Here is a 21,799-nt window from a genome sequence, read left to right on the forward strand (position 1 = left end):
CCCCCTTTCCTTTGGCAGTACTAAGGTTTGAATTCAGGACCTCACACTGGGTAGAGGCAGGTATTCTTAGCACTGAGCTACACCTCCAGGCCTGAGTTTGCTGATGTATTTATTTCTTTGTGCCAATCTTGGAGCTTGAATTCAGGGCTTGGGCACTGTCCCTGAGCTTCTTTTGCTCAAGGCTAGCACTCTAACACTTGAGCCACAGCGCTACTACCAGCTTTTTCTGTGTATGTGGTACTGAGGAATCGAACCCAGGGCTTCATGCATGCTAGGCAAACATTCTACCACTAAGCCATATTCCCAGTCCTTTGCTATTTTTAAGTCAGGGTCCTCATGTCTGCTTGTACATGCCTGGGTACAATCTTCCCATGTTCAGCTTTCTCATCATAGCTGGGACAAGAGATACACACCAGCATATTCAGGTCTGTGTGAGGAAGGGGTCTTGGGTACGCTTTTGGCCTGGACTGGCCTTAAACTATAATCCTTCCAATTCCAGCTTCCTAAGTAGCTAGGGTTATAGCTGTGATCCACTGGTGCCTGAAAGAAAACAGATAATCCTGTGGCTTCCATTCTTTTCTCCTTTCTCACCCACTATCTTTTTCAAAATCCTGCTTTGCCCTACTTTCACAATTCATTCCACTAGGAGAGAAAATTTACTAGTAAATAATGGAAACTAGAAATATGAAACAGGCTATTTCAACAGCCTACATTCTAAGTGAATTTGTATTATCTTCACCTGAAAGAACAAGGGGCTGATTTTTTTCCTTGTCTAAGAGTTTGATGGTAATAGGTAACATTAGTCTGTAGCTTCCTCTGTGTGTATGTGTGTGTGTTATTGCATTTTGCTATCAATGATGTACTTGCTTAGAACATTTTGTAGAGACACAATTCACGTGGCATTGAATTCACTCATAAAAACCCGGTTGCAAGCACAGTGGCAAACAGCTGTAATCCCAACACTCTAAATGCTAAGGAGGGAAAAACAGTTCTGCCTGTCTTAACAAAAGTATGTTTGCTTTCCTCATTACAGCACTGGTGGCTTAACAAAATTGCCAGATACCAAATATCAACATTCTCAGAACCCTCTCTGATTGATGGCATGAAAGCATAATTTTTAAACTTAAGCAACACAGTGGTCTGAAAACAAAAGGATGGAATATGATCTCAACAATTTATTCACAATGGAAGCCATAGAGACACCTTACTCACCTCCCGTACTTTGGAGTGCACTGGAGACTTCCTGGGGAGGTGGATCCCATGGAACATGAAGTCCTGGATGCAATCGTTTTCGATGGCCTGAAAGAACAAGGGCACTGCTAAGCGTTTGCTGTGTACAGGTGGCATGGCAGACAGTAGGTGTTTGGGTAGTCTAATCCTTTCTCACTGGAATTCTATGCCTCTTTATAGTTCCTCGTTCAGTTTTCAGGTACCATGGAGAGCACTTGGCTGCTGTCTTATCTGAGGAATGTAAAACCTATGCCCCCTCCCACCAAGCACTGGAGGCCTGTTCCAAGAGTCCCCTCAGATCTGCAGTGGTGCTACCATGCAGTGGGACCAGGATTCAAAACTAACTAAAAAGAAAAACATTTCCCAGGCAGCCACTCAGAAAGGCCAGGCAGGGAGGGGTGTGAGAACCTCGTCTGTCTGCAACCCAGGATTCAGAAAGAACTCAGGGCAGAGCTAGGGAGAAAAGGTCAGGCCTACAAGAACAACTCCAAACCCCAGCAGATCATGTGGTCTGTTACCCAAACTTTGCAACTACTATAAGCAGGACTCCATGGCTTCAGGGAAGGATATTTTTAAAAAGTTGTCTGCAGGGGAAATACAATTTTGTTTTCCAGAAGTGGAAGTCAGTGACAAACCCTGACACTGGAAACTGAGGTTAAGTTTGTCAGAAGAGCAGTGTAGAAGAGAGAAGAGCCAACAAAAACAAACCAAACCATGGTAACTCCAGCTTGCCCTGAGCCAGCCTCCACCAGTTGCCACCAGCCCTCCAAAGAGAAGGGTCAGGACAGCTAAGGACACTGAACTTAAAATGTTTACCCTTATTTTTAGACCCTAGAATGAGAAAAATGTAAAAGATAACAGACATACTTCATTTTTGTCTGAAACGGTTGCTGAATTTTCATTGGGATTGTAAATTACATATCTTTATAACTAGTACAGTTGCAAAGTCTAACTATATTCCAGATGAATCTCCAAATTCTCAAAATAACTCAAGGGGCATTTGAGGTGATTGCTGTTACTCCTGAGGCTAGGCTTCTGCACACAGACACAGTCAAGACCACCACATCTCTGTAACAGCAGACATGAGTTTTAAATAACCCTGACTTAAGTACTTCAATAACTAGAATACAGTAAGCATTTAAGAAAATGAAAATACCTCCAATATTTTCCCCGAAGCCTTTTTCCAAGCTCTGAAATAAATTTCTGCAATGTGTATCACCAAAGACCTATTTTTTTTAAAAAAAAGATTTATTAGTTCAAGTTTAAAGAACTAGGCTTTTAATGTGTATCATTACCGTTCCTCAACTTTGCAGGGGAAGAAGTTCTGTTTAGATAGACCAGGGCTCTGCAAAGTGTGTAAATGTTACCTACCTGGAGTAGAATGTAGAACAAGTTTGGAAAGAACTCTTTCTTGATCTTGAGTAAATGCCTCACAGAACATTACCTTTGTCTGTGAAACACTAAGAATGTAAACCAATAACCAAATTCTAAAGGCAAAATCACTCCAAATATTAAGTAAATTTTAACCTGAAGTCATTTTGGACTTTCTAAGCTACTAATTCCTCAAATACAAGAACCTTTCAAGTATCAGAGATGACCTTTCAATCACAGAAGTTTAGAAACCTATTAGTTAACTCAAATATACTGCAAATGAGGAAATATCAGAAAGCAATCTAGAATGCAACAGAATCTTTGCCATCAGAAATCAAGAACCAAATACCATCTTACTATTTACACAAGTACCAGTGGTTGGAAATTTAAACTATACAATCTACCTCAAAAGAGAGTTAAAAGGAGGGAAAAATTGGGAGAGAAAGGAAAGGGGTGACATTGTCAAAAAAAAAAAAAAAAGTACTCACTACCTGACTTATGTAACTGTCAACCTTCTGTACATCACCTTTATAATAATAATATTTTTAAAAAATTTTAAAGATAAGAGGACTGCTTCTGAAATGCACCCAAGGGCTCAGTGCCAGTACCTGAGCAAACGCAAACATTCAAAAGACACCTCATCTGCAGCATTTCTTTTCTACTTTAAATATTTTTGTTTCAATTGTTATGGTATAAAAAGACAAAACTGTTTGTTAGCTATGAGTAAAAGTGATACAGTATCATAGATGTAACTGATAGAAGGGGAACCCTATTATTAAAAAAAAATCATTTTACCAAGTCTCTTACAGTAACAAAATATATAGGGAGACTGTAGAAACTATTTCCTAATATATTGTTTTCTTTAGTATCTTTTTATTCTTCAATACTTTAAAAGCTTTGTTTTTTATTATATCATTGAGATCTGCATTTATTCTTTAATCTTCTACTTCATGCTTACTTCTGTGTTATTCTGCAATTCCTGCAATCATCTTTCTTTCTTTCTTTTTTTTTTTTTGGCCAGTCCTGGGCCACAGCGCCACTTCTGGCCGTTTTATGTATATGTGGTGCTGGGGAATTGAACCCAGGGCCTCATGTATACAAGGCAAGCACTCTTGCCACTAGGCCATATCCCCAGCCCTCATCTTTCTTTTTAATGAGTCATCAGTCCAGTAAACTTGCAACAACATGTCATTTGTTTAACATTGTTTAACTTTGCTGAGTACAATTAGCAGAATCCACTGCAAAATTTTCAAATAAAGTCAATTTTAACTTAATTACCAAAAGATATACCTAACATTCAGAATGTGATCAGAAATACTAATGGCATGGACTTTGTTGTATGTGAGTGAGGCTAAGACCTAAGGGATACATTATTTGACTACAGAACCATTACCACATCAAGTTCCAGTTATTTGAGATGCTGAGGTAGGAGTATCACTAGAACCTGAGTTTAAGCCTATGAAATTGAGACCAGCCTGGGCAACTAGTGAGAAAGAAAGGAAGAGAGAGGGAGAGGGAGAAAATAGGGATGAAAGAAGAAAAGGGGGGAGGGGAGAGGAGGGAGGAAAGAAAGAAGAAAGAGAAGGGAAGAGAGAGGGAGGGAAGGATAGGAAACAAATTTAAGAAGCTTAACTTCAGTAATTATTACTGAAAGAATGATGTCCTGTAATCATAGTTTAACAAAAACACCTAGTGATATAATTAGTATGTATAATGTTACATTACATCAATATAACTGTGTGTATATATGTGTGTATGTGTATGTGTTGGTACCGGAACTTGAACTCAGAGCCTGGGTGCCGTCTCTTAGTTTTGGCTCAGGGCCATCACTCTACCACTTGAGCCATAGCTCCACTTCAGGCTTTTTGGTGGGTAACTGGACACAAGAGTCTCACAGACCGCTGGGACAGCAATTCTCACATCTCAGCCTCCCGAGTAGCTAGGATTACGGGTGTGAGCCATCAATGCCTGGCTAATATAGCCTTGAAAAGTCAAGTCAAACTGGACACTGGTGGCTCACATCTGTAATCCCAGCTACTCAGAAGGCAGAGATCCGAGGATTGCATTTCAAACCCAGCCCAGGCAGGAAAGTCTGCGAGATCCTTATGTCCAATTAACCAGCAAAAAGCTAGAAGTGGAGCTATGGCTCAAGTGATAGAATGCTAGCGCTAGGCTTAAGCAAAAAAGCTCAGAGAAAGCACTTAGGTACTGAGTTCAGGCCCAAGACAAGACAAAAAAAAAAAAGTACTAGATTTTCCAAAGTCAGAGTAACAGCACAAAAAAAAACAAACAATAGATTTTTCAAAGTTAGATTAACAGCATAAATTACCTTTAATATACTTACTTCTGTAATCCCTGTAACTGGTTTTTGATGGTGCCATGGATCATTTTAATAAAGTTTATGTTCCAATTGAACAGAAAGCTAAGAAATCGTCTTCCCTGTTTATAAAAAAAAACAAACCACGGAGTATGATGTTGAAACTGAAACTAAAAGTTGGAAGTAATGAAGCATGGCAGCTACTCAGGAGGCTGAGGCAAAAGGATCACAAATTTGAGGCCAGCTTAGCTTGGGTTTCATAGTAAGCTTATACCTCAAAAATAAAAAAAAAGGGAAATAAAACTGCAATAAACAAAAAGTTCCCAATAACAAATAAATCTGAGTGTTCAATATTATTGAAGTTAGTTATTCCTAAAATGGGAGTGTATGACTACAAACTGGCACACATGGGCTGGAGTTGAGTGGAAAATCAATAAGGACAGAGAGTCCTGCAGGTGGATCACAGAAGACTCACCTTGGGTCAAACAAACATCTAAAATGAACACTTCTTTCTATCCTTGTAGCACTTAGATACAGCCATGTAGACCTTGACTGTGGGCCCATAGACATTTCATTCTGGCTTTGATAGTCACATAATCTGACATCGAAGACTGCCTGAAACTGAGCACTTGGACATGGAAATGAAACTGCTCATCAGTTCACCTCATCTTTCATAAATGAGAAAACTGAGACCCATAAAGTCATGAGGCTGTGTTTTCCAAGCTAGAATTTTCAAATACATATATATATATTTGAAAATCACATCATGTATAGCATTGATTATATCACATATTAGCATATATGTGCATACCACTAGACTACATATGACTCTAAAAAGAAAGAATGCTTATACTCTGTGGAGTGCCCAAGAATTTCCTCAGTGATAGCACCACGATCTCGTCACTGTTCACACCTCCCTGCAGCCTGTGTGGTTCTACACAAACCAACACTGACTAAAATGAGGCAACTCTATATTTGTAACAAAGCATTCAGTGGAAGTCACTTGCTAGTAAAGCTTACAGTGAACGCAAATAAATGGGAAGTGAACTGACCACATTAGTGATGGATTAGAAAACTGAGTGTAAATATCTTACATTCAAAGGAGAAAACAAGTTTTATACTAAGTTTCTTAACCAATCATTGAATAAGATGCAGTTTAGCAAACTTTTAAATTCATTTTGTGACATTTTATATGAAGCAATTATTTCCAAAATGTCATTTACATCGATTACATAATGAATACAAAAATTAAGACACCTTACAATGTCTTATACTTGAGTCTTCAAATACATATGTACTTTACACTTAAAACATATGTCAATTTGACCAGGCATATTCCTTTTTTTAGCCAGTCCTGGGGCTTGAACTCAGGGCCTGAGCACTGTCCCTGGCTCCTTTTTGCTCAAGGCTAGCACTCTCCCACTTGAGCCACAGTGCCACTTCTGGCTTTATGTGGTGCTGAGGAAGTGAACCCAGAGCTTCATGCCTGCTAGGCAAGCACTCTACAGCTAACCCACATTCCAGGTCTCCAGCCATATTCTTAACATTTAGCAAACATATGTGGGAGTCACCCAAGATGGGCAAGTTTAACAGGCCAGAAGCCCCTCTCTGGATTTACCAGATAGGTGGAAAAAAGAGAATACTGTGTAATGACAGTTGTTTTTCTTTGTGGTCAGTGGGGCTTGAACTCAGGGCCAAGGCACTGGCCCCTTAGGCCCTTTTGCTCAAGGCTTGTGCTCTACCACTTTTGAGTCACAGCTCCACTCCTAGTTTTTGAGTGGTTAGGAGATAGGAGTCTCATAGATTTTCCTGCCTGGGCTGGATATGAACCACAATCCTCAGATGTCACTGAGTAGCTAGGATTATAGACGTGAGCTACTAGTGCCTACCTGTGATAACAGTTTTGAGTATATGCCAGTTAAAGTTGGTAGAACACTTGCCTAGCATGAGTAAGTCTGGGCTACCAGCAATGACAACAGAAGAGGGAAGCAGAAAGAGGGAGAGAAAGGGGAGGGAGAGAAGGAGAGGGGAGGAAAACAGAGGGGAGGAGAGTGGGGGTAAAACTATGGCAGAGAGCTAGATCTCATATCCAGGGATACTCATTTTTTAGTCACTATTAAAAAATGCAATCACCAGCCATGCGCCAGGGTGGCTCATGCCTATAATACCAGCTTCTCAGGGGGCTGAGAGCTGAGGATTGTAATTGGAAGCCAGCCACGGCAGGAATATCCAGAAAATTGTTACTTTCAATAAACTACTCAAAAACCCAGAAGCAGAGCTCTGGCTCAAGTGGCAGAGTGAGCAAAAGCAGCTCAGGGATAGCACTCAGGCCCTGAGTTAAAGAAAAAAATTTTTTTAATTTAATTTTTTTAAAAGCAATCATGATTCCCCCAAGGACTCACCTGTTATGATTCAATTTAATGACAAGTACAAACAAGTAAGGACTCGTTTTAAGTGTGTTCTTGATTGACACTGCTGTACGAACTGAGGTGCAATGAATATACAGCTCCTCCATGAAATGCTAACCATGACACAAATAGAAGCCAAACAAATATGGGAAAAGCATCTACTGAAGAAGTAGCTCACAAACAAAGCAGAAAGAAAAAGCTATTTACCTCTTCTTTCTTGATATAATTAACATTGATGAAGCATTCAAGCAGCATATCTTTAATGTCTCTACTTTCCTCCATGTAATAATCAAAGCAATATAAAGCCTGATGAATGTGCCAGATCCGACACACATCTGCACCCTGAGAATGAGACCAGGAAGAATCATGCTGTGGTTAGGGTTTGTTCTTTTTTAAATGAATAGCCAAGTCAAACTTCGAATTGTATATATTTTGCTTCACAAATAATGACAATTACAGATAAATCATCAAGTCATAGGAAAGTGAGAAGTACAACCAAAATTCACAAATGCTACTTGCAGCTCTAGAGAACATTTTAGCATAGGCAAAAGCAGTCAAAAACAAACTGTTCAACTCCACCTCTCCTAATGAGCATATGTCTTTCTGAGGTGCTCACTACACAGCCAGTTCCTTGTTTATTTGGCAGCAGTCTGAACTCAGGGGTTTCACATGTGCTCAGCTTGTTTGCTTAGCTGCAATTCTACCACTTAAGCTACCTACCCATCCAGCCTAGACTTTTGCTGGTGATTTTGGAGCTGGGAGTCTTGCAGACTTTTCTGCATAGGCTGGTTTTGAACCACAATCTCCTGGATCTGAGTAGCTAGAATTACAGGCATGAACCACTGGCACTTGGTTCAAATTCTTTTTTTTTAAACTTTACATTGTATCAATTGTTTCACATGGCTAGTAGTTACTATACTGAACAGCACCGTTTTAGAGTATTATAAGAACATTTAAAATGGAGTCCATTTAACTTTTTTTTTTCAGGGCTGGGGAATAAACTCAGAGCCTTGTGAATACGTAAGTACTCTACCACTGAGCCATGTCCCCAGTGCTTGGAGTTGATTTAAAAGTTAAACAATGGCAACAAGAAAATGAATTTTTTAAAGCTAATCAATGATAGATGCAAATAAATTCTGACACAGAGAGGAAAATAGAGGAGGAAAAACCTGGCTTTCCATCTCAGTGTGAAGCCTCTGCACCTACCCTTGGTGCCTGCACATCTTGCAGCTATAAGAAACTCCTCTAGCTCAGAAGCTACCTGAATCAGGTCCCCTGCAGAGCAATGGTTAGGTTGTACTAAGGAAGCAAACATACTGCTTTGGTCTCCAGGCTCCTCCTCAGCAGCATGATAAAGGCAGTCTTCCCCATGTCCTCCTTAGCAGGCAGGCCCTTCTCCCACCATCTGACACACAGATCCTGAATGGAGTTCTGGAGTTTTCGTTCAGATTCAGGTAATGCATATAAAATGCCTATCACAGAACAAAGTGATTTTTTTAATAAGCAAATTCTTACCAGTTGAGATTCAATAGTGCAAAGTATGATTATTTTGAACAATATAAAGCTTTCCCAAGTAAATAATATTATCTCTAATAGGCCAAATACTTATATATATTGTTTCCAGAATGGAAATGCTTAATGACTCTATTTTAAAAGACTCAACAGAACATACAACTTAGATTGGAAAGCTTCTTACAGATCATATTGGCCACTTTCCAATTTTCTATCAACCTTGCTAGCACCAAGAGTCAGATCTGCTTACCAGTAATCTACTATTATTTTCCTGGATTACTAGCAATATGCTTACAATTATCCGTAGACTGCTGGATGTCACTATACACATTTAAGATTGCTAAATTAACTGAGAATTTGGTAGCAATTACAATGTCATTTAACCATACATTAGTTCAACACTGTACAAATAAACTGATAGTAAATTCACAAAACATTTGAATTCGTGTCTGTGTGTGTGTATCTGCATGTGTGCTGAAGTTGGGACTTGAACTCAGGGTCTAGTTGTTGTTCCTAAGCCTTTGTGCTCAAGGCTAGTGTTCTACAACTTGAGCCACAGATCCATTTCCATTTTTCTGAATGTTCAGTTAGAGGTAAGAATCTCACAGACTTTCCTGACTGGGTTGGCTTAAAATGTGATCCTCAGATCTTAACCCGAGTAGTTTATGAGACATGAACCACTGTCATCTGTCTCAGGGGTGACTTTTTATTAAGAGACTGAATTTCAAGAATTCTGATCAAAACAATACATTAAAGAGATTCATCAATCCAAGTGATATCAAAAATGAGAGAAAATTTATCTTAAACTGCACCCATAGTGAGGGATAGAGGTAATAAGGTATACATGTTCTTATGTGTATGGGTCTTTAAGAAAATACCTTAAGCGCCTGGTGCCTGGCCTAACATATGTTATTAAAAATCATTTTTATCCTGGCACCAGAGGGATGCATCTATAATACAGGATACTCAGGAGGCTGAGATCCAAGGACTGCCTTTCAAAGACAGCCCAGGCAGGAAAATCTGTGAGATTCTCACCTCCAATTATCTACCAAAAAGCTGGAAGTGGAGTTTTGGTCAACATGGTCGAACACTGGCCTTAAGCAAAAAGAGTTAAGAGACAGCACTCAGGCCCTAAGTTCAAGCCCTAGTATTCACACACACACACACACACACACACACACACACACGTGCACACATACACACAGAAAATCATTCTTAAAAATGTTTTATGCCTATTACATAACTTAATGTAAATATTTAATAACCAAATCTTGCATTAAGTCAGGCTAGTGTACTTCCTAAATTAGTAACTACTTTATAATCTAGTTAACATTCTAAAAGAACCAAAGAAAGTAACAATTAACTCTTTAGATTATGTTTATAACGTATGTAAAGAAAAAACTCAATGTCATAAATTCTTGGTTAAATTGGCACTCCCAGTCTACAATAACAGAGTAACAGCTGAGAAATTTATAATCTAATCATGTACTTCAACAAGCTCTTGGTTATTGGTCCTGTAAGTCAAGACAGACTATCCTATAAAAGAACTTGCAAACAACAGTGATTAGCTGCTCAAAAGTGCACATCTTTACCATCTGAAACATTCAAACAGACCCTAAATTAAAAATAAGTTACTCAGAATAAAGTACCTAAATGCTCCTTTTCCAGTTGAACTAGAGCCTGAGTTCAAAGATATGTTTTTAAACCACTTCTGCATCTAAACTCAACACTATTCATGAAAACAGGTTGTTTCTTTTATAATGTGGCCACTTTAGTACAATACTGCTAAATATACTACTTGTAACAAACGCACTTACCATTTAATATAACAGCACATTCCAGGAGGGCCTCAAAGTTCGAATTTTCACTTATTACAGATACAGAAGCAAGTATCACAGATGTAATTGCATGAATTATTTTTATGCTATTTTTCTATAAGTGAAAAATCAAAATATAAGTGAATTAAAATCACAAATTTTAAACTCAAATTTTAAAAGAAATTAAGTTAGCAGGGCGCCAGTGGCTCATGCCTGTAACTCAGGAGGCTGAGATTTGAGATCACAATGCTAAGCCAGCCTGGGCAGAAAAGTCTGGGAGACTCTTATCTCCAATTAATCACACACAGACACACACACACACACACCAGAGGTGGGAGCTGTGGCTCAAATGGTAGAGCACTAGCCTCAAGCAAAAGATACACAGGGTCTGCACCCAGGCCCTGAGCTCAAGCTCTAGGACTGGCAACAAAAAAGCAAAAACAAAACAGAAGCTGGGCGCTGGTGGCTCGTGTCTCTAATTCTATCTACTCAGGAGGATGAGATCTGAAGAACGCAGCCTGAGGCCAGCCCAGGCAGAAAAGTCCCTAGGAGATTCTGATCTCCAATTAACCACAAAAACTGGAAGTGGAAACGGTGGCTCAAGTGGTAGAGTGCTACTCTTGAGCACAAAGAGGCTCAGGGATAGCACCCAGGCCCCGAGTTTAAGCCCCACAACTGACAAAAAAAAAAAGAGATTTCAGTTAATATATCGCTAAAATGTACCTACTTGCTCTAAGATGTAAACTCACTTATTTAAAATGTTGATGTTGTCAATTGTCCTCCTTTTCCATTTTTATTAGTATATATTCATTGTACAAAGACATTTCATTGTGATTATTTCCATCTATGCATAAAATGTACCTGAATAAAATTCACTCTCATTCTTCCTACCTCTTTTTTAAAAATGTGAGCATATCAGGAAGTAGCTGGTGGCTCAAGCCTATAATCCTAGCTACAGAGGCTGAGCTCTAAAATTGCAGTTCAAAGTCAACCTAGACAGACCAATCTGAGACTCTTACCTCCAATTAACCAGCAAAAAAACAAAAGTAGAGGTGTAGATCAAGTGATAGAGCACTAGAGCGTTAGGTGAAAAAACTAAGAACACAAGGCTCTGAGTTCAAGCCCAGTACCAGCACTTAAGAGCTTTTATCACTCAAGAGCTTTTATCAATCTATTTTCATACATGCTGTAAGCCTGATAACTTCCTCTCCTATAGCTTTAGCATGCTCTCTTCCTAAGCAACATGAAGCCCATCTAGTAAGGGCGGTTATAAATAAAAGTAGCCTCCACCCTCTCTTCCTTGAGATGGCACTACTTTAGGGCAATTATGACCATGTAAGGCAACAAGATCCCCTCAGAGTGACTCTCAGGCCTAGGCAGCTGCAGGACCCCTTATCTACCATTTGGACAGCAGCCATAAATCCTAGGCCGACATGATGAAGCCCCTGGTCTGCACGTCCATACCAAGGTCCCAGCCTTCAAGACCTCATAGGTTATACATGTCACCCCAGACAACAGACTGCACTTCTCACTTCTCCTGGTGAGAAGGGGTCTTGCCGGCCCCCTTTGCCGGCAATAAACTTTTCCTTTGTTCTTCTGTACCTGGGTGTCTGTGTGGTTTCTGGCAATGTCTAACATATTCTAACACATGTATCATACCAATGAGTAGCAGCAGGGTCTGAAAGTAGGAAAACTATAATAAACAGAAATGACACCTTGAATTTTTTACTTCTATCCTTTTAAAACATTGTCTTAAGTTCCATTATTCACAGTAATGTTTTTAATGCAGAAAAAATAAATTTATTTTTTAATTTCTGAAAGACAAATACCATTTTGGGGCCATGGTCTACTTCCATATCATCTTCACCCTGCACTTCCACCATCTGCCACCCATCTACTGGGCTTTCTAATAATGTTTCTGTTAATAAATTCTTCAGCCTTTGCCATAATTCTTCTTTCTGTTTTCTTGACAACTCATCTAGTAACTCATTTAGACTGAAAGGGTCTGAAGTATCTTTCTGTAAAACACAAAATATATATGCCAAAAGTTAGATGTATTTTTTTCATATAAGCATCATATAAGGTGGTAAGTTAGTTGCAAGTTCAAAAGTTTGGTTGCAGTTTTCATAATTCAGCTCTGAAAGGGAAAAAGTACAGAGATTACCAAATAGGAGTAAATTCCTCTTTCACCTGTTCTTTCTTAGAATACTAATTCATAGTTCAAAATTTCACCCACCTACCAAAACTCTCCCTAAAACAAATTCAAATGTCTACCATTTGGGGGCTTCTCATCAGGTTATGAAAGCATGCTAGTGCTAAGTACTCATGGCACAATCGTGGCAGTGAGCCTGGTCTCCTGTTCTGTGTCTGTGCAGCATTGCTGTATCACTCATCTCGAGGCCATCTCTCCTCCACCAGGGGAACCTGCTCAGATCCACCCCAGCTGTGCTCTGGACTGACTTCTCACTCACGGCATATGACCCTGCCTACCCTTTGTAATAGAAAATTCAAGGGTTGCTGTCACAAGGGTCCAGAATCCAATTAAAGATACTTCCTTCAGCCATATTGGGACAATTTGAGCATCAACATGGTAATAGATTATAACCAAAAAAATAATCAGTGAGGCTGTGCTGATAAAATTAAAAAAACAAACAACAAATCAGTAATATCACAGGCATTAGTACAATGCCAATAAATAAATTCAAAAGAACTATGCTGGAGCATAGTTCAAGTGGCACAGAGCCTGCCTAGCAAGTGGGAGCTCAAACTAAATCACAATAGAAATAAATAAATAAATAAATATGTAATTGATCAAGCACCACAAGTTTTCTAGAGGTGAAGCTCAAATGGAAGAAAGCTTGCCTGGAAAACTAGAGATGCTGAATTCAAACCCCAGTACTTCAAATTTTAAAAAAAAGTTACAACCATCACAGTAACAACAAGCTCTGGTAAGAACTGTTGATGATGACTGGCAATTGTCAGTGGATAAACTTCTGTAAGAAGTTGGATAGGGGCTGGGAATGTGGCTCAGTGGTAGAGTGCTTGCCTTGCATGCATGAAGCCCTGGGTTCGATTCCTCAGCACCACATAAACAGAAAAAGCCAGAAATGGTGCTGTGGCTCAAGTGGCAGAGTGCTAGCCTTGAGAAAAAAAAAAGCTAGGGACAGTGCTCAGGCCCTGAGTCCAAGCCCCAGGACTGGCCAAAAAAAAAAAATACAAGGTGAAACATTTGGAGACAAAGAGGCACAATGCCTGTAAATGACTCAAAAAATTCCAAAATGACATTTTTTATCCTCTTTTGTAAAGAATATAGCAAATGTAGCCATGCCTATAACCTCAAGAAGCTGAGATTTGAGGATCATGATTCAAAGCCAGCCTGGACAGGAAAGTCCATGGGACACTTTTCTCCAATTGACCATAAAAAAAGCTTGAAACAGAGGTGTGACTCAAGTGATAGAGCACTAGCCTTGAGCAAAAAAGCTAAGAACGAGCACCTAAGCCATGAGGTCAAGCCCCAGGACGAGAGCACACACTCTCATGCATATATACGCACAAACATACACATACACAAATGTAGCAAATGGCAACTAGCAGTAAATGTGAGTGTGCTTTGTACTCTCTTTGAAGTTTTTAGCTTTGCAGTAATTTCAATAAGAAAGAAAGAGAAGAAAGGAGCAGGAGCTAATTAACAAGACTCCCTTACATTCTGCTACTGAGGGTCCTTTCTCTCCAGATTTACTAGGAGAAGGTCAGCAGGTTCAAAGTTTCCTGTAAAGGGTGGTATATCCTAGGCCGACCGACAGCTGGTCCTTCTCTTTGTCAGCCTCATCACCTGTTTACTCGTGGCCTCTGCATCCTATAAAATTAGACCCCCAAAACTCAAGCTATACTGGAGCTGTAACAGTTTGGTATTGGCACAAAATAGATCCAAGGATCATGCAACATAAAACCATATATTTACGGTTATCTGATATTTGATAAAGGAGCTAAAGATATACAATGGGAAAAGGATTTCCTCTTCACTGATTGGTGTTGGGAAAACTGGACATCTAAGTACAGAAAACTAAAAGTGGATCTCTGTTTGTCACCATGCACTAATATCAACCTAAAGTGAATCAAAGACCTCAACATCAACGAGAAACCTTAAAATTACTGCAAGGGGTGATGGAGAAACACTAGAACTCACAGACATAGAAAGAAACTTTTTGAAGAGTCCCAGGGGCACAGCAGATAGGAGCAACTTGACAAATGGAATAACATCAAAATAAAAAGTTTCTGCACAGCACAGGACATGGTTACTAAACTAAAAAGACAGCCAACACAATGGGAGAAGATCTTAGCCAGCAATACATCTGACAAAGGCATAATATCCAAAATAATAAACCAATCACCAAACAAAGGAGTTAAATTGAGACTTCTCAGAAGAAGAGGTAAGAATGGCAAAGAAACACATGAGGAAATGCTCATTATACCTGGCCATCAAGGAAATGCAAATGGAAACAACTCTTGAGATTCCATCAAATATTGTTATTCCAAACAATAACAAATGCTGATGGGATGTGAGAAAAAGGAACCCTACTGCCCTTTTGGTGGGAATGTAAACTAGTACAACCATGATGGAAAGCAGTCTGGAGGTTCTTAAAAATAACTAAACATAGATCTTCCCTATAGCCCAGTCATACCACTCCTGGCCATCTACCCAGAACACCACAAGCCAGGATACCATACTTGTGCATCCATGTTCATTGCTGCACTATCCACAATTGCCAAGTTGTGGAAACACCAGAGGTGCCCTACAATAGATGAGTAGATCCAAATAATATGGTATCTATACACAATGGGATTTTACACAGCCATTTGCCGGGAAATGGATGGACCTAGAACAAATCGTGTTAAGTGAGGCAAGCCAAGCTCAGGGAGCCAAACGGTTCATATTTTCTCTCATATGTGGAAGCTAGATCTAAAATACACCGGAACATGATAAACAATACACAACTGTAGGCAATTCACACAGAGACCAAAAGAGGATATTCTTAGGAGAACATAAAGGGAGAACACAAAGACAATGCCCATGTGTATCTGATCAAATAATATTTATTGAAATGAACTCTAGGAAATAGAAACAAAAGGTTTTTCCCTGGCTACATTTTTTGTCTTATTTATTTATTTATTTATTTATCTGTCTTTGGGAGGGTAAGAGGAGGCCATAGAAATGGAGGGACAAAGGATGAACAAATGCAGCAATGGTACTCACTAGACACTATGTTGAAAATGAACTACACAACTAGTAGGGGGTCAGGAAGAAAAAATTAGGAGAAAGGAAAGGATGACACTCTCCAAAAGGAAATGTTATTACTTGACTAATGTAACAGTAATCCTCTGTACATCACTTTTATAATAGCAATGAAAAGATTAAAAGATCTCCCTTCACAGTTCAGATGTTGTCTTAATCCACACTCAAGAGCCAGCAGCATTCCAATACTCATGACATCCCCTCTTGTAGCTTATTTCCTGGTGGTGCTCTAGATAATGAAGCCCTTACCAGGCCTCCAAGGTCCTCCAGGACCCCTCAGCTACTTCTGTATCCTAACCCTACATATTCCTCCCCTCAAGCATGCCCTGCCTCAACATCTTAGCCACAATGCTCCTTCCCCAAATCTCCAGGGGTCTTTGAAAACTTCTGAGCAAAGAGCATCTCCTCCAGGCCTTCTCTAACCACTCCAGAGCAGACTACTATCTACATGCTTGGCTTTTCACTTCTCTGCCACTGAAACAGCTCCATTTGGGCAGTGTGTCCCTAACTCTCAATACTCTGTCAGGTCCCAGAAGACACCTGATGAGTCTCTGGGGCTGAGTGTTCCTCAGGGGCTCACCCTCCTACCCTGATTCCCCAAGGAGGATGAAGGTACATGGTACAGTTGGTTCTACTCTGTAAGGCTTGCTTGGAAATGTTATTTCAGTGCTAAAATAAATTAGGGGACAATGTGAGCAAAGCACAAATTCCTGGTTTACTTTTTGTGGGATTTCATAGACAAGTAATACAAGGTAAAGGTAGAAAACTCCATGTGCCCTGACACCTGGTGGCTCGGTCTGTTCACACTTGACCCAGACACACTGCACTATCTCACTCACTACCCATCCTTCCATGGACCTTGGCTCCCCCCCTAACTTCCCTCTAGGCCACAGGACTTCACTATATGCAACATCCCCCTTCCACAGGCCCTCCAGATTGTACCCTGCACTCTAATGCCCCATGTTTCCCTCAAATAAATATAAGTTTGACATCAGCTTGGGCTACATAACAAGACTGTTTCAAAAACAAAATCCCAAGGCAGGACACCATGACTCATGCCCGTAATCCTAGCTACGAAGGAGGCTGGATCTGAGCATCACGGTTCAAAGACAGCCAGGGCAGGAAACGCCATGACACTTTTATCTCCAACTAAGCACCAAAAAATCCAGATGTGGAGCTGTGGCTCAAGTGGCAGAGTGCCAGCCATGCATAACAAAGCTCAGGGACAATGTCTAGGCCCCAAGTTCAAGCCCCAGGACTAGCACACGCACGTACACACACATGTGCCCCCAAATCTGGAGTTTATGAATTGGACAAGGAACATAATACTAACATGTTGCCAATGACACATTAAAAAAAGATATGAACTTGATAAAACATAGCACAGTTTGTATATGTTAAGTCACTAAACAAGCATATAAATGTTCTAATACATCTGACACTGTCTTGAGCAAGTTTGAAGGTAGTGGACATGCTTGTATAGCAAGCACTTCTGGAGAAAAGAGCAAGAGAATGCAAACAGAAGAAAAAGGCACCTTAGAAGGGGGCATCAAGAGGCAGTGATGTGTGCTCTCAAATTGCTGCATTTGCCTTTTGGTTTTAAGTTTATTAATTCATTTTCAATCAGTTCATTCACTAAGATTTTAGTTACTACTAAAGGTTTTAGTTAATACTAAAGGAAGGTTGTTTGCAAAAGCAACCTTCAGACTTTGCGTATTTTTTTAATATTTTAACTTCTTCAATGATTATTAAGCAGTTGTACAAAGAGGGTACAGTTCCATAAATCAGGTTATGAGTACAGTGCTTCTTCATCCATGTCACCCATTCCATGGCTCTCCCTATTGCTGCCCTCAAGCTAGACAGTTCGGTTTTTACATCATGTACATTGAATATAATGAATGCATTGGTTCACCTTCTTCTATTTAGGTTCTCATCTCCTTTGCCCCTCCTCCTTTGCCCAAAACCTGTTTCCATTTCGTGGTATCATTTTGATAAACAGTACATCAGGTGTTCAGAGGAGTTACATGTTTGGGTTCCTCCCCTAAGTTTATCATTCTTTACAGACTTTGAATAATTTTGAGTGCTAATGCATTTATGTAATTATAAATTATATTTTGCTCTTATAAATACCTCTGTGGTATTGCCTTGTAAGTGTCCTAAGTTTTAGGATACCATTTCGTAAAACAAAACATGTTAAAAGCTCATGTATCAAAAAAAAGTTCAATTATCTTATAAAAAAATTGACAAGTGTTGCTAGCATCAAATTCATTATTGGGCTATTTGCTAACTTGCTATCATCTCTAATTTGATTTTTACTGCAGAATTGGAAGAGGTAAGGCAGGCAGACTCAGGATCTTCTGTCCCCAAGTCCTGGGTATCTTAGCAGAACTCTACCCAAGGCCCCTTTGCTGCTCCTACACCGGACAATGCTATATGCACTTTGATCTGATGACAGCTGATGACATTTCTTCTATCTCTACCAGACTTCCTCTTGATCTTCAGACATGTCTATATATCTCCTACTGGCTGCCGCCCGGTACCCAGCACCTCCATCTTCTTCCTCAAACCTGGTATCTTCCTTGGCCCTCCCCACTCATATCCAAGCATCAGTGCTGCTCCCCTTGCAGATGAGAGAGTTCTTGCTTCTACCCCACATTCAAGATAAGCACAGACTGCTCCCTCCTCTTTCTTTACATGTACAGCCAGTGGAGTTTCCCAAAGGCAAACATACCTTTCTCTTTGCTCCTGCTCTAGTTTTCCCTCTACTTTTTGGTTCTCCTCCTCCTGGCATTCAGGGCACTCTCTGTGGACAGTCCACACTGCCCTCAGAATAAAATCTGAATTCCCTAAAATAGCAGAGGGTCTCTTATCTTCCCTTCATTTCTCCTCTCACATCTCCATACTTGGGCCCTAGAATCTCTTCAGGCTCAAACACAAGCTGCCTTCTTCAATCCTCAAGTGTTCCCCGTTGGTTAAAGAGATGGATGTTTTAGTTAAATTCTGTTTGCCTTTCATGTCATAGATCAGCCCACCAGCAGGCCTATTTGAATCTAGCATGTTTTCTTGCCTTTTTAGAAATAAATACTGATCCCTAACAAGTCACTATTTCATTGGGGACTAAATGATTTTTGAACTTATCAACAACAGTCAAAAACACAAGAAAGCCAAAACAGAACTTACATCAAGTTGAACAAATTGCAGAAAGTCTTCAATCAGCTCCTTACAAACGGCTTGCACAAATGACTCACGTTTTTCCATGACAGATGAAACTGTTCAAATGACATTTGTTTTGTAATCCTGGTGAAGAACACGATCATACTGTAAGTCATACTTGCAAATATGTCCTTTCCTACAAGACTTAAACTATAAGAATTCTATACCAGTTATGGTAGACAGTTTCTAAGTTACAATAATATGAAATATTATTTCCTCTAGTGAGGATATTATTAAAATAATATTGTTACTAATTGCTAATCAAGTTACCATCTAAGGGAAGGAATCTAAATGGCCCAGGAAGCTCTCTTATTTTCCCTTTTAGTATGTTAGATAGATGCTGGGTCAGGAGAACAGGCTAATCCCCAGCTTTAAACTCTTAAGACTTCTTGCCTATAGAGCTATTTCTCCATCAAGAGATCCCACTTCATTGTCTTCTTGTTGTTAAAGTGAGAGCTTGTTAATCAAAGTAAGAACCATAACAGAAGCCCTGGGGTCACCTGGGAGCTTGTTAGTGATTGTATTAACCCTCTCTGCATCCCAGGAGGATAGAGAGCTCAGAGGAACCTGTTTACCCTCTTTCCTCCATACAGGTAAGTCTTAACACTCCCAGCAAATCCTATTCTACATTTACACCACCTGGTGCTTGTATCATGTAATAAATACATAAAGCCAAAGACCAAGTAATAGCAAGTGATGAAACATATTTGTAATAGGATTGCCTCATTTTAAAAATAAAAACTGTTCCTTTGTTATAAATACAGTAAAATGAAAAATTGCTGTCAGCAATTATGGAGATAGGAATAACCCTAAACCTATCACCCTAGATCTTAAATTCCAAACTGAGCAAACAGAAGTATAAAATAACATCATTTTGATATCTTCCCACAAAGTAATACAAAAGACCAACCACTTACTGCTCAATTCAAATGGTAAACTCTGAACTCTTTCTGCTCATCAAGAAAATAGTGAGGAAGCCACACTAGTGGCTCACACCTGCAATCGTAGCTGCTCAGAAGGCTGAGATGTGAGATGGAAGTTCAAAGCCAGCATGGCAGGAAAGCCCACGAAACTCTTATCTCCAATTAATCATAGAAAAGGCTGTGGTTTAAAGTGTGCTGTGTCTCAAGTGGTAGAGCACTAGCCTTGAACAAAAAGAGCCCAGAGACAGATCCCAGGCTCAGAGTTCAAGTCCGAGGGAGGGAGGGAGGGAGGGAGAGAGAGAAGGGGGTGAGAGAGGGGGAGAGAGGGGGGGGGAGAAAGAGAGAGAGGGGGAGGAAGAGAGAGCGAGAGCGAGAGAGAGACTAGCTTTAAAAAATAAACAGCAATCCAACAAGAACCTCCTATTTTCTCGGAGTGTAATTCGTGCAGGGGTGGGGCTCTGTGTGGCTGTCCCAGTGAGCCGGGCTAGGTCCTGACCAGGTGCTCCGAGTCCTGTCTGGGGGTCTCGAGGGGCCGGGCAGGGTCCTACCTGCGCGCCCCGGTCCCCTCTCTGACGTCCCAGGCGCGGGGCTGGATCCTCTCGGCGGGCTCGGGGCCCAGGGCCGGCCGGCAGACGCTGTCCCCCGCGGTGCTCAGTACTGAGTCTCGAGTGGGCTCTTCCTCCGGGCCTCTCGCCCGCCACGGCCTAGGGCAGCGCGGACGCCGCCCCGCCTGTCAGGCACCCCGAACGGCCACGGCTGGCCGGCCGCCGCCCCGCTGAGTGGGTGCCCGCCGCCCGCCGCCCTCCCCGGCTCCCCTCGCCCGGAACCTCACCTGAGGAGAACCAGCGGCGCCCGCGGCGCCCGGAACCCGCAGCTTCCCGCGCTCGGACCAGATTCAAACACACCCGCCGGAGCCCACGGCGCTCCCGCCAGCGCGCGTCACTAGGAGCCGCTCTCGCGAGATCGGGGCGAGGGCACGGCCCCGCCCGCGCGCCCACTCGCTCCCCGAGGCCCCGCCCGCCCCTGCCTCCCTCCAGGCCCACCTTCTGGGCGTGGCCTGGGGCCCAAACGCGCGTGGCTGCGCACGACTAACCGCCGGGCTTCGGGGCCGCCGGGGCAGCTTTGCTGGGGGAAGGAGGAGGGGGAGGGAGAGGGGGAGGGAGAGGGGGAGGGAGAGGGGGAGGGAGAGGGGGAGGGGCTGGAGAGAAAGGGGGAGGAGCTGGAGAAGATGGGAGGAGAGTGGCTTGGGGAGGCGGGTTGGGAGGGGAGGAGCTGGGGAGGCGGGGCCGGAGGGGAAGGGGAGGAGCTTGGGGGCAGGGTGGGGAGGAGCAGGGGAAGAGGGCTGATGGAAGGGAGGGGAGTGGCTGGAGGAGGCGGGGCAGATGGGCAAGGGGGAGGAGTTAGGGGGAGGCCGGAGGGGGAAAGGAGGAGGCAGGGCCAGAGGGGAAGGGGAGGAGCAGGAGAAGGGGGGCTTGGAAGGAAGGGGGAATAGCTGGAGGAGGCGGGGGGGGGGGGGGGGGGGGGGCTGGACGGCAAGGGGGAGGAGCAGGAGGGGGGAGAGGGAGGCTTGGGGAGGCAGGATGGGAGGGGGGAGAGGAGGAGGAGGCCAGGCCTGATGGGGAGGTAAATGTTGAAAGCTTTTTTTTGGTGGTACTGGCAAAAAATAAGCTACCTATGGTTGGCTAGGCAGGTAGTTCCACTCCTTGAATCATGCC

At 41.7% G+C, this 21,799-nt stretch overlaps 1 protein-coding gene across 2 annotated transcripts in view; it reads right to left on the reverse strand.

Moving 5' to 3' along the window:
• The window catches only part of Ncapg2 (non-SMC condensin II complex subunit G2), a 70,788-nt gene extending 49,786 nt beyond the window's left edge, over window positions 1-21,002 (reverse strand). The window contains exons 1-9 of one of the 2 annotated variants that reach the window (XM_048340546.1): window positions 20,917-21,002; window positions 19,129-19,245; window positions 12,485-12,673; window positions 10,656-10,770; window positions 8,644-8,798; window positions 7,534-7,668; window positions 4,946-5,040; window positions 2,387-2,456; window positions 1,213-1,299 (exon numbers count right to left, since the gene is read on the reverse strand). In XM_048340546.1, coding sequence (XP_048196503.1) covers window positions 1,213-1,299; window positions 2,387-2,456; window positions 4,946-5,040; window positions 7,534-7,668; window positions 8,644-8,798; window positions 10,656-10,770; window positions 12,485-12,673; window positions 19,129-19,206 — 924 coding nt within the window. In that variant the 5' untranslated portion in view covers window positions 19,207-19,245; window positions 20,917-21,002. Of the gene's footprint in view, window positions 1-1,212; window positions 1,300-2,386; window positions 2,457-4,945; window positions 5,041-7,533; window positions 7,669-8,643; window positions 8,799-10,655; window positions 10,771-12,484; window positions 12,674-19,128; window positions 19,246-20,632; window positions 20,654-20,916 lie in introns of those variants that run through there. The other variant, XM_048340547.1, reaches the window with a different exon arrangement.
• Between the last annotated feature and the right edge of the window lie 797 nt (window positions 21,003-21,799).

This window comes from Perognathus longimembris, chromosome 2 (genome assembly GCF_023159225.1).
Source record: "Perognathus longimembris pacificus isolate PPM17 chromosome 2, ASM2315922v1, whole genome shotgun sequence".
Taxonomy (NCBI): domain Eukaryota; kingdom Metazoa; phylum Chordata; class Mammalia; order Rodentia; family Heteromyidae; genus Perognathus; species Perognathus longimembris.